The sequence below is a fragment of the Corapipo altera genome, unplaced genomic scaffold (genome assembly GCF_003945725.1).
Source record: "Corapipo altera isolate COAL_440 unplaced genomic scaffold, ASM394572v1 66, whole genome shotgun sequence".
Taxonomy (NCBI): domain Eukaryota; kingdom Metazoa; phylum Chordata; class Aves; order Passeriformes; family Pipridae; genus Corapipo; species Corapipo altera.
The window spans coordinates 629545-643464 of NW_020884924.1; the positions used below are offsets into that span (position 1 = coordinate 629545).

The window sequence follows — 13920 nt, forward strand, 5'->3', positions numbered from 1 at the left end:
ACTATACCAAAGCTAAATTATCTGTTCCTACACACCTTTTATCTTCCAGACTGAAAGGTAAAAATGTTAAAAATAGAAAAAGGAAATGTTTTGTAGAATGACATGAACAGTTTAGGGAATGTACAGTCACCATACTTAACAAAATGGGGATTAGAGAAATATCTGACATGCATGTGAACTCAAACAACTATCCTTTTTAAGAGTTAAGAAAGCAATAAGTAAATTGTGCTTGGATAAAACTTAGTCCCAAATAGATTGTGACATTATAATCTCCCTAAATATGTGTTTAACTTTATCCTAGCCTCTACTTCTGAACATTTACAGAAACAAGAGGCTAGATAGGCTTCTAAGGTGATGTTGCTACAAAGTGAGAATCCTAGGTGCATAATTATCTTATGTTTCAGATATGTTAGGATACTCCTTTAGATCAGAACAAATGATAAAATTGATGCTTGTGTACTAAAAGCAATAAACACAAATGGAAGATGAAAGACATGATTGAGGAGATATGCTCCAGCCGTAGGTTTCCTGGCCAGGTTACTATTGGATTGTCTGTTGGGACCCATATTATTCTTTACCAAGTAGAATCTCTATTCCCAAAACATCATGCCAACCTCAGTGGGAAGACTAACAGTCAACAAACCTTCCAGTGAAAATCATCCATTGTTAACAATGTGTAAAAAGATGTGAATGTTTAGCTGAAATTACACCTCAGAGTACCAGCAGCAACATTTTCTGTCTATCCTGGTACAGAATGGTGTGTCAGGAAATCCTTGGTTAGAGGTCCCCTTACCTACTACTTGATGTGTTCTTATTCCCTCAAGAACCTACTACTTGCTGTTTCCTTGTCCCTTCAAGACTGTTCCTTAGGAATACTCATACCTTAAGTGTTTATTCATTAATATCCTTTGAGCTTCTCATGAAAATAGAAGGTCGGTCCCGAGATTTGTTAACAAAAATGACAGCAGTATCTTTAGCAGTGTCAATTTGAATCAAGTCCAAGGCAGTATTAAAAGTGTAAATTTTTCTCCAGTAGCTCTTGCAATGAAAACTGAACAGTCTGTAAAGCTTTTCCTCTTCCTCTGCTGTCATTCTTTGCTTTCACACCTGCCTGAAGACTCCTCCTCTATTTCCAGTCTTTGCCTCTCTAATCCTTCTCAGTGATTTCACATTTACTGCTGGCTTCTGCACAAAAGGTGCTCAGGCATAACTGGTAAGTAAAGATGTCTAGACAGTGGAATTTTACTTTACTGTGATATTTCAGATAGTTTTGGACTTTCACTTCATCCTGCATTGTTCCAGAAAAAAAGTATTGCACTCTCCAGAAAACAATACTGGCACTGCCAAGTTTTTAGCAAAGAGAACAGCTTATGTAATTTCCATTGGTCTTCTTCCTATTTAGTTATGACCTGTTTAGCTTGCAGACTGACTAGCTTGTCTGGGAACCTGACAACCTGCCTTGTCATCAACTTCATGGAAGAGAAATCAGAGCACAGGCAAACCCACCAGGTTCCCAGCTTCAGAGAAGACTACCTAGCCTATGGGTTCAAAGCCAACTAGTGCTCTGCCTGTTAAGGTGATGATAAGAATACTTCTCTTCTAATATGGGAACCACCTGTTTAATTTTCCAGTCATCAGCTAACCTGTTGGATGACTCACTGAGCACCCATCTGGTTTTTCATAAGTTTTGAGAGAATTACATGTTTGCACCTTTCAGTTCTATAGAAACTTAGCAAAAATGTCTCATGTGGAAAGATTTCAATCAGCTCTATCAGGATCCTTGTTGAGCAAAGGCTGGAGGGATGTCAAACTCATGTTCCCACAAGATCTATAATGGTTCCTTAATTAGGAAAAACTTACAGTGTACAGAACAGATATTGGACTGGATTGCCCATGGTCTTCCTTACTACAAAGAAGAGGAAACATTAAGTACCTAGGACTCATTAAATCCAAGGTTGACAGACAGATACACTGACTAATTGGCTGACATTCCATTTAAAGATACTCTAGTATATACTGTTCGTCATTCTGTAGATATTTTTAGACCTCTGTTTTATGTCGATTTTCTTTTCCTAAGGTATTATTTTTATCTGCAATGTCTTTGCAGTAGACTTTAAGCCTTATGGGATTCCCTAAACAGAGAATAATTTGTCCTTAACAGCATAATTATGATCAGTGATTTTTTCTCTTAGCTCTTGTTAAGCCAGATTCTCATGAACACTTTTCTTATCACTGCAGGCCTTCCTAGGATTACATCTAATTTGCCACATGGAGTTATTTCTGCACACAGAATTAAAGCCCTTAATCATATTTGGTTTAGTGACTCCCATTTGCTTAGCAGTCTTGAGACTATTTTGCCTTCTGTTTTGCCCTCCTCTAGGGCTGATGATGACTTGAGTGAATCACACAATCCATCACTGACTGATTTCTTAAACTAGTTATCTTAGTAGAGAATATCAGTCATGTCCATACTTTTATTATTTTGGTTTACTGCAGAGTTTTACACAAAAATGGGGAAGAAGAACACTAGACATGCATTCACTTTCCATGCAAAATATCCATTAAAAGCCATTTAAATTTTGGCTTGTTAACATTACCTGCAGTGTTTTTATGAGAAGACAGGTAGAACATGATTACTTGTCATGACTGAAGAGCTGCCTTGTGCCATTGAAACTTTGCACTTGTTTCTTCTCTGAAAAATTATAAATAGAACTGACCTTATATGAAAAAATAGCTCAGTGGCTGGAAAGCAATTTTAAAGAAAAATTATGTTCATAGACATGCAAGCAGTAGCTTGAAAAGCAGCTTTTATAAAACATATTTAATGTTTACAGTTGCTTAGTGGCTGAGAAAATAATACTTTCAAAATATGTTTAGTACCACTTTGTGGCAAAAAGAACAGCTCTTACTCAAAAGATATTAATGTTCAGAGTCATTTTGTCATAAGAAAAAAGCAACTTCTTGTTATTTTTTATCATTTACAGCTGATCTGTGGCTCTTGAAAAAACTATCAATATGAGTGTTTTATGTTTACAGGTATTATGTGCTCATATAAAACAATTTCTACATCTTTCAATACTACACTTAAACATGCCAATACCTTTCCCTCGGCAACAGGATAATTAACAAAAAAATTAACACGTTATCTCGACAACTCTAATGTGTAACTCTTTATCCAAGTATTGATGAAGAGGTTAAACAATGTTGAATCTTGGGGGACATCACTAGTGACAGGCTAACTAGACCTTGTGCCACTGATTCCAACCCTCTGAGATCTGCCATTCAGCCTGTTCTCAATCTACCCCACTGTCTGCTCATCTAATCCGCATCTCCTAAGTTTGCTTATGAGGATGTTGTGAGAGACAGGGTCAAAAGCCTTTCTGAAGCCGTGGTAGAAATTATCCACTTGGAGGATTGAATATACATGAAGTAAGACTCAAATGCTCTACACGAGTTCAACGCTAATACTGACATTTTGGTACCGTAAAAATAGCTATCAGAAGCCAGTTATCCAGTGTCGCCATTTTTTAACAGCCCAAATTTCTCAGACATTTTGCTGTCTCCATGTCTGTATACTCCTGTATGGCTGTTTGGCACAGCTTTCATTTTACATAGATTTTCCCACCTAACAGCATTTGCCAAATTTCTTTGTTCTGCTGACATCATTCAACACCCAGTGTGTGTGAAAAGAAAATCACAGTATGACAATAACCACAATCCTTTAAGCAAGCAAATCTTGATTCTCCCTCCCTTTTGAGCTAAAAAATTTTTTTCTGGTTTGTCTTTTTTTTTCCCACAGTGAAGCTGCTTAGGATGTCTAGTGATCTATCATAGTGTCAAGAAACACTTTTCCTTCAAAAGCTTTTATTGTCTACCTGTGATATTCTCTCAACATCTCAGTGCTGGGTTTTTCTTAATTTTTGTTTTGTTTTACATTTTGTGCAATGTCCCATATAAAGGGAAAAACACGCTCTGAGAAAAGGCTAAGGAGCCACAACCTGCCCTTCCTTCTTCTCCTTCCTTAAAACTCACCTTTCTATACAGTGGCTAAAAAACTTAGTCTGATGATCAGTGAAGTAGACGTTTCTTTTCACAATTTAAAAAAAAAAAAAAAGAATCAGAAAGAAAAGAGCTGTAATTAAAAAAGCAGGTCTTACTAAGAAACTAGTGAATTCTGATGGGTAAACTATCATCTGTCATAGCCCCTGGATGGAGTACAGAAAGACAGTGATGGGACGTGAATTTTTCTAAAAAGTGGCCTGAGTGACCCAGGCCATCAGATCTGACCCAGGCAATGGAAAAATTTGTACACTGTAATAATGTACTGAATCAGAGGACATGTGGATATGACCCTGTAAGGTGAGGTTCAGTATGGTTTTGTAGCTCTTCACAAAGCTGCTCTTCACAAAACCTAATAAAACTATTGGGTGCATCAATGAGTACATAGCTCTAGACTACTTGCATAGATTAACAGTATCTAAATTTCAAAAAAGCTTTCAGCAACGTTCCTAAGCAAAGAAAAGAAAAATTAAGACACAGGAGCCTTTCCTAAAATAATACTCGAATAAAAGAGAAAAACAGTAGGAATAAATTGGCAATCTTTATATGAGAGAGGGGTTGCCACTGTCATCTCACTTGGATCTGAATTCATAGGTTGCCAGTAAAAGAGAATATATGAACAGGTGACAGCTGGACAAAATGAAAGCTTGGCTGCAAAGTGTTACAGGGGAATCTTAACGTAGCATGTATCTGAGAATATGGAACTTCACACTGAGAAATGCAATGAGGCATGGGGAAAAAAAAAACTTATCAGAACTTTCACAGAGGTGGGTTGTAGCTCAGTACTCTATTAAGCCTTGGTCTTGAAATCACTGTGGAAAATCCTCCAAAGTTTTCATCTCAATGATCAACAGCAGACAAAGAAGGAAAATGATCAATGGGAATAATTAGACAAGAAATAGTGGATTAAAAAAACTTATTCAAGATTTTTTTATCTTGAATGTGACATCCAACTCCTATCATAGTATCTAAGGACTTGATAACACCAGAAACAAGCATGGAGACCAGGGTGGAGCTGGAGGGGCTGCTGACAGATTATACTGTCAGTTTTCTGTCCATGAGTGTGTGTGATGCCATTCAAAAATATCTCTGGCCTCTATGGATTCCCAAAGTATTATCTTCCTCAACAGCCTGGATATGCCTTTGGAAGTCCTTAAAAATATATCACCAGAAGCCAGGAATCTCTATCAAAGGAAGGATCACTCAGTACTTGCTCCAATGCCTGATAGTCCTTCCTTCCCTGGTCTCTGCTCACTGTAAACTCCAGGCTAAACTCAGGCACATGGTACCAAGATAAGACAGACCAGAGTGCACGTTTCTACCCACCAGTTCCTCAGGTTAGTTTTCTCTGTATTGTAATTCTTGCACATGAAACTACATGGATATATTAAACATATGTTCCATTTGTGGATGTATATATACGCACTTTTGTCAGTGTTCAAATATAAGCCAATGTTTAAATAAAATCCAGTTAAGTATTCAATTCAGAAGGAAAACTGACAGAAAATTTATAGAGACTACTTTCACACTGACAGTACCATGGAAAGTAAATCCATAACACTCTTCAGATAGCTGCCTTACACCATGGCAGGAACACAGTAAAAATAACTTGATATCAGCTTTGTCTTATCATTGACCATTTTAGTCTGCTGTGGTGATCTGTAGTTTGTAGAGTCCCCTCTAATCAATAAGGAGTTAATCTAGTGGAAAAATATGAAATGAAATTGCTTAGGAAAGAACATTGTGGAATTGATGGGTTTAGTACACCCATAGCTGGTCTATGTATTAAGCATAGAGAAATAATGGAAAGACCTTAGAAAACAATTAGGAGACAGTGACAGTAAAAGTTATACATTTGCTGTTAAAATCAGCATGTTCAGTGAAAGAAATGTGTAAGAAATGCAAATACATATAAAAATAAAAAAATGTATAATAATATCTCTCCTTGAATGTGTGCTTAATGCTGCTATGCCCCCATTCTCAGTCATCTGGACTGATAGCTTTAATAAGGGGATAACCTTGGTTTATTTGCATGCTTACGTCAACTATATTGCAACAGAAGCTGGTGCAGCTGCCAGAAGGAACAACACAGTTGATTAAACTATACTTAAGGACAACATATTTTGCTAATAGTAATTTGCAAATGTGAATATTAGTGCCCCAGTTTCAGTTGTCACAGATAAATCTCCATTTCTGATTTGTTCTACATTTTGGAACTTATATTAAATCAAGAAAATATTTTAAAATAAGGATATTGATAAAACCAATTCAACATCAGAAACACCCCCTCCCCCCCCAACATTAGGAGTCCAGCTTTTAAGCTTGTATAAGTCTCTTACTAGGCATAAGATGACAGCATAGCAATCTCTGTTCTTAAAATATTAGTTCTGTGTTGTAATCTGACTCCATCTGCTGAGTTTTTCTGTAGGGAATTTCACATCAATGTCCTTTCCAAAACAAATTCTTCACCATAAAGTATTCTACACCCCATTTGTTATGTGAGCCATACACTGTCAACTTTGGAGATACAGATACCTTTCCACAACACAAAATCTGTGACCACTTTGAAAGGATCAGAAAAAACAGAAGTCAGAGATGGGTACAGCAGCTTGCATGTTATGGGAGTATGTAACCAAAGGGCTTTTCAAGAGAAGATCTTTTTTTTTGTGTCTATGATTGACTTTTCTCTCCATAATGTAAGAGGAGATTACAGTGCATGTATGGAAGGAGCAAGGTTAGCTGGCCATTCAAGCTTTGGCATCAAATAGGTTTGCATCCTGGTTTGTAGTGAGTAACCACCCTTCTAACATTTTTTCTTGAGAACATATGAAGCAATTTGGCTCCCAGTAAGGAATGTACCGCTAAGTAAAAACAGCAGTCCTAAAATTATCTCTTCAGAAAAAAACTAAAATATGTGCATTACCGCTATCTTTTTAAGGAGTGCTATTGATTGAAAGGAAAAACAAACAAGCCTTGGAGTGCAGAAACTGTAGAAGAAACTTCAATCTGTCCGCAATGTAAATTTGAAGGGAAAAAGTAAATTTCCACCTACAACATGTGTGGAAAATAACACAAGTTCTAAGAAAATCTACCACGAAAAATTTGGATATGACAGATGTATCTAAATAATATACATGTGCAGAAAAACAGATCTTGAGACTGCAACAAATTTTCATCCTTTTGCACCTTTTCCAGTAAAAAATCACCGAGGCCCAGGATAAAGCTGATGCACAATTTTACTATAATTCTGTAACTACGTTATGTTATTATTTCAGCCATCCCAGACTCAGCAACAGCGATTATAATGAAGTCCAGAGAATCACAGAAATGAGAACCGTGTAGGCATGAAAATTTCTAAGGTGTGTAAGGGCTCTGAAAGACACTTTTCTTCCCAAGACTTCCCAGTCCCAAACAATCTTCTGTTATGGTTGCAGACTGTTGTATCTCAAGGATAATTTATACAGTTCCCTTTATTTCATTGTCCAAATTGAATATATACTGTGTGTTTACATTGGATGTATGATTTTATTAGCTACTTCTCAGCACCTCTATTCCCCTTTCAGCATAAACTCTGGCATCCATATTTTGCTCCTTATTATCAATAACCTTGGGATAAAGTCTCAAACTGAGAAAAACTTTGCTAATGTTATATAACAATAAAAGAGAGTAAGTCACTAGTCACAAAAGCTTGTCAGGCTCAAATAACTGACTAGTAAGGGTGAAAAAAGTCATGTTGCAGTGCATTTCCCACAATGAAAACAGCACTCATGGAGTTCATAATCAATAATATTGTGAAACTATAGTAAGTGAAGTTTAGGACATTTGATAATTGAAAAGTGACAACTAGAAAATTAAAACGGAAAAAAAAAAAATTTATGAGAGAAAGGGTTTATCAGGGTTTTTGCTTAAGCTAAGACGACCATATGCTGTACCAGCTGAAAAATCAAAGAGATTTTCAATGTCAGCCTCAGGCACTGGTAATTTTAAGCATCTCTATAGGTGCAACTAAATAGTTTTGATGATAGAGAGCAGTAGTTTTAGATCCTCTGAGGAATCTGTGCTTGCATTAGAAAGCAAAAGCATCGATAAGAGAGAACAAGAGAGTGGAGAGACCTACACTGGAGAAGGCACAGTCTTCTGACACATTACAGGCAACAGAAGGCACTTCTGGATACTTTTGCTGCAAGACAATCTAGCAGCAAAAAATTTTATCTGCTTTAGTAGCCACTATCTGAAGTTTAGGCTTCCACTTAGGGCATTCTTTTCTTGCCTTGCCTTTTCTGATCAATTTTCATCTATCTTTTAATTGTTTTTATATAGAGGAAAATAACATCTGTTATGAATAAATCTTCTAGATATAGTGAATATTACTGAATAAAGTGAAGATCAAGAAGATCCACTTTTGCCATGGCATCTACTTCTGTTTTTCCAAAGGAGAGTAAACTGGAAAGCAGTTGTTTTAAAACATTGTATGCATGACACAGCACGCTCAATTGTATCTCATTTAGTCATGCAACTCCCCATCCATGTAAAAGTCACAATGTTTGGCAAACCTTAAGAATGTTTCCCATGAAATAAAAGCCCTATTAGCATTTAATCTTCTACTGCACACATGTATTTAAGAAAATAAGAAAGGAAGATAGAGGGAGAACATCAGACTGAAAGAATGCACTGTGTTCCGCTGTATAAACAGCATCACTCATTTTTATTTTGCTCAGATCTCGCTGATCAAGTTTTAAAAACAATTTAACAACCAAACATACACTCACTGGTAAAAAAAAATTATTCTGACATACATCAAAATATAACAAATATTTTTCATCTATAAATAATACAACTGTAAGTAATATTATGCATCTCTATAGGGTAAACAATATAGGGAATCTATAGACAAACTGTAGTGAACTAGTCTCTACAGTTGTATAAGATTAACATAATCATCCCTACATGTCTACTCACATCTCACTTTATCGCATTATACCATACCTTACCACAACTTTTTTAAAAATACTACCTCTTTAATTCTGTATAGCAACTTGTGTAGACAGCCAGTTGCCTCTCAAATTGACTTTAAAAACATCAACATTCAAGCTTCAGAGCTGAAGGGGAACAGTATCCCTCTGCCATTTCAGACTCAGAAAACTTCCAAAACTGTTAGCAACTATAGGGAGTATTAAATGACTAGTACTGGCTTGTGAAGTACTGGGAAAAGACAGTTTAGGAGAGAAAATGGCAATAAGCTGGAACTAACACTGGGAAGCTAACACTAGGAAGTTAAAGGACTCCCAGTGGAGAACAAATTAATTTCTAGTGTCTGCAGGGAAACCCAAAATGCCATCTGGCAGCAGGACACAAGCAGTGTGCTTATGTTGCAAACCCACTTCTCAGGACCACTGCAGAATCAGCCATCAGGCAGAGACCCGAAGTGCCCATTAATTCTATTCTCCTGCTCCAAAGCAGGATTGATGCTCTTTACATCATTCCTGGCAAATATCTATCACATTGTGAAAATTCTTCAAGCAAAAACCTATTCCAGTGCTTCAGTATCTTTACTAACTTCTTTAGAGAGAAAATTATTCTCTCTTCTGTACACTAGGTTTTTGAAAGCTTACCATGTTCCCAGGCAATCTTTTTTTTTTTTTTTTTAAACTTAAGAATCTGGTGTACTAAAAATTTTCTTGGACATTAGGTTTTGGTCATCTTGAGCCAGTCTTGCAGACTCCCATTCTTGCATTGTGAACGAGGTGAGGACAATCGTTACTTTCAGCATGCACAGTATAGCAGGACTTAAAGAATTGTCCCCTAATGAATAATTAGGAGATCATGTAAGTGCTGTAGGAGTTTAACAGCCACAAAGACAAGACAGTTAAATGAAACGATGCTGTACAAAAATTAATCTAATTCTGTACAGCAAACAGTTAATTTAAACAAAGAAGAGGGGGGAACACACCTCAGAATGTGACATAAAAGGTTTGGGGGTACAGAGAACCCCTGGACTTCAGCATAACTTCCTTGACTATCTCTTTCTATTCTCCTCCTGTCCTCAGAGACTTAAAGTTATTGGCACTCATTTTGGAGGAGAGTAAGTTTATAAATCAGCAAACAAAGCTAAAAGAAAACTCTAATCTGCATATTTCTAAGCACAGAGCATTAGAAACATCCCTAATAAAAAGTTTTAGAAGGTATATTTTTATTTCATCCTTATCTTTCTTTCCTCAGTGTGAAATGTGCATTGAGACAATTAAGTAATATGCAATTAGTTATCAGGTGTTTAAAGCTTCTTACTCACCCACTGGAGACATTTCTGGGACACTGGCAACATAAGGCCCATCCAGAAACCTTGGCTCATTATCATTAATGTCCTGCACTTTGATGATGAACTCTGATTCAGGCTCTAGTGGTTTCTTGGTGTCAACATCCACAGCCTGAGCCCGGAGTGTGTAGAAAGGTTTTTCTTCTCGATCTAGGCTCCTTATGGCATGAATGTCTCCTGTGGTCTCATCAATAGTAAAAACCGTGCCAGCACCATCTCCTGAAAGGGTATATTTAACAGTGCCGACTCCCTTGTCCAAGTCAGAATGAAGCTTGAGAACAAAAGGAAAAATGAAAGGGAGGAAAAGAACATTAATGACTTTTCCTAGACTGGAAGGCAACTGTTATTTTATTTCTTTCTCTTATGCAATAAAAGGTGTTAGAGGAACCAATTTCATAAGTTTTTAACTGCCTCTAAGTGCATGCTAAAAATGGGGGTAGCATATTATCTAAGATTTTTACCCCCATCTTGAACATTACAGACAGTGGTTCAGCAACTAAAACTGCAATGAAGCAAGGCTTCAGATTTGTTACAAACTGAAATGTAAGACTAAGGATGGAAAACCACACATAACCACATCAAGCAAATGTGAGATGACATAAGAGAGTGTCAAAAGCTTTCACAGGCATTTGGCTTTCAGAGAAGTAGAAGGGAAATACCTAATTTTTATTTCAAGAGCAAGAGCTTGATGGAATCCAAAAGTCACGGTAAAATTTGGTTTAAAACAAGAAAATATACACCTCGTAATTACAGTAAATCCTAAACAGAACTAAAAATACTATCTTTTACACACATATTTCATCACTTGTTTCTGTCCTTTCTGAGATAGTCACATTGCAGACTGTGTGAAGCTAGGAGTTTGTTGTTCATTGGAAGAATACAGAATTCATTCTTTTCTGTCTTAATTAATGTATTTCTGCCTTAAATACCAACACACACATTTTCCTGGCTATTAGTATGATAAATCTCTATTTCTAATTTGAAAAAAAAAAAAACAACAACGTTTGAATACAACTTCTCGAACATTTTTGTCCCTTTCATCAGTGTCTACACTACAGTAATGTGGTCTTAAACTTTACTTTAAATGCAGGAATTTTTAGAATCCAAACACAGTATGATGAACTTCGTTCTCAGATCTGCTTCATACTCATCCTTTAAATACATCTAAAAGCTTTGAATAGATACTCAAGGTTACATCACTAATGCTAAAATAGTTTTTAAAATATTCGCCCCTTTGTCCCATCTAATGAGGACTAAAAAGATCTACTATAATGGACACTGGTTGGAATGGAGTTTTCAAGAGTGATTTCCCTTAAGCAGAATTTTAAAGTGATTATGGATATAGACTTTATTTACATGATGTACTGCTCAAGGTGAAACACAATAGAGGAAACATGGGACATGAAAGGAGATTATGTAGAAAATGAATTACTGAGAAGCTAAATGGTTTTGGTAATGGGGCAAGAAGCTAAGCTACAGAGAAAGAGGTAAAGGCAATTATTAACATTTATAGCTATTGACTCGAGATTGAAAACAGGTCCTTGTGACTGTGGAAGAGGTCATGGTTTGTGGCACAGAGCAAACACGAACATAGTTTCTTCTTTGTCTACTTTTTCATCTCATCATTCTTGCTCAGTGAATATACTAGATTCTGATCTTTCATCTAGCTGCCCCACACATGTGATTTTAAATTATCTCTCCAGTCCAAAGTAAAGCATTTTGCTTGTGAGGTGTTAAGTATTTCCTTGCTTGCAAAATGAAAAAATAATGCAGTCTGAGATAATTAATGTCTGTTTCTTCCTCATCATTTTAATTTAAGTGGCTCAAAACTTCCTACTGTTTCATTATACCTTGCTCAGTAAAGACTTGGTATTTTCTTCATTATCATATACAGACTTCCAGACATACAGAGAGTGAAATAAAGATATAAAAATGATTATGAAAAAGCTCAAAGAAAAAACTTTTTAGAGTGAACTTTAGAACTTTACAGAGCGACCCACACAATTGTTTTATTTATGTCTCTTTATTAAATAAAATTTATTTGAGCTTCATTGTGAAGACTACCTTGATTCATACTCCTGGAAGTAAGAATAAAACAGAGCAAAAGAAAGTGGTTTCAAAGCAGGAATTTGTAAACAGGGAAGGATGACCAGATTATTGTCTCTACTCCCATCTCCTGTCATCAGATTTGGCACTAAAGCTGAGATGGTTGAGTGTTTTTCTGATTGCCAGCTGTAGGTTTTTTGTTCAACTGCACTGGATGTTTTATCTGAGCCCTTGGATTATACTAGAAACAATTATAGTTGCTTTCCCTAGCTGAGGAAAAAGGTAAAAAGTGTAACAAAAAACAGGTAAAGCAAGGGCTCTCAAGACAAAGGAAGAGTGAAATACAGAGACAAGCCTAAACATACCTTTTTTTTTTTTTTTTTTTTTTCAAATGTATTGGAGATAAAAAGCTTTATAACTGGCAAGATTAGCAATTCTACAGTTACAGATGTGTTTACTGGGCTTCACAAGCATCACTCAGTTAGTATAACCTAGGAACCATTTGACTTATTTGAGCAGAGCTGTATTGCTCTGCATTAGCTGGGATCTGTCATGTTCTATTTATTCATCAAATCATGATAATCTGACAATTTTTATACAGGCTTCCTAGGTATTATTGCTGGACAATGGGCAAATGCATGCTATTTGTAACCCACACTGAGCTATGTAATTTGTGGGGCAATTCAACTTTACAAAGTGTCTAATTACTGTAGGGGAATAGCTGATTGATTTAATTTAAAATGAACTAAATTATACAACAATAAAAGGCATGGAAAACTGAGATTCAGATGCAAGGATGGAGAGCAAGGAGCTAATATTAGATGTACTTACACAACACTAGAAAACAATCCTGACTGTCAATGCCTGAAATGTTCTAGAAAGCAGGTTAGGCTAGAGAAGTGCTCGCTATTGTCTCTTTGATTTATGTGCCACAAACACTGGAAGAAAAGGCTTTTATTTTTTTGTACTGAAAGACACACAGAAGATTTGCGAGAGACTAGATTTTTTGACATTGTGTCCAGCAGCAGCTTTAGTTTTGTATCTCATTTATCCTTCTTGTTTGTACTTATTTTCTGATTCTTGGTCTTGTGCTATTTGAGCAAAACTACAGGGCAAGAGAACAAGTGCTCAACTCTAAAGTACTCCCCTCCCCACAGTCTGTTTACATTTCAGAATCATATGAATTTACTGCAACAAGGTTGTGTAAATGATTGTATTCAGACAGATTTTCTTAATTTTATGTTTTCCCTATAAATCCTGAATATTAAAAATGCAGCAAAGATTTGGAAATGTGAGGGAATAGTTTCTACTTTTGCTGAAAACTATACTGTTATTCTCACTAAGTAACACAGAGTTTAGTGTCAGATATTTGGGCAAATCTGCCCCAAGTGTAAAATTAGTAACTCCTTGCAGCAAACTTTGTTAGTGCAGAAAATCAAGAATATTTTTCTGTGATGGCAGAAAAAGATGTATCATTCCATAATCCTTGCTAATATGTGCAA

General features: G+C 36.2%; 1 protein-coding gene across 6 annotated transcripts in view; it reads right to left on the bottom strand.

Annotated features, from left to right (window-relative positions):
* CDH12 (cadherin 12) overlaps positions 1 to 13920 on the bottom strand; it is a 520207-nt gene that overhangs the window by 105086 nt on the left and 401201 nt on the right. For all 6 annotated transcript variants that reach the window (XM_027657479.1, XM_027657475.1, XM_027657476.1 and 3 more), the window contains one exon: positions 10349 to 10643. In XM_027657479.1, coding sequence (XP_027513280.1) covers positions 10349 to 10643 — 295 coding nt within the window. The remainder of the gene's footprint in view (positions 1 to 10348; positions 10644 to 13920) is intronic.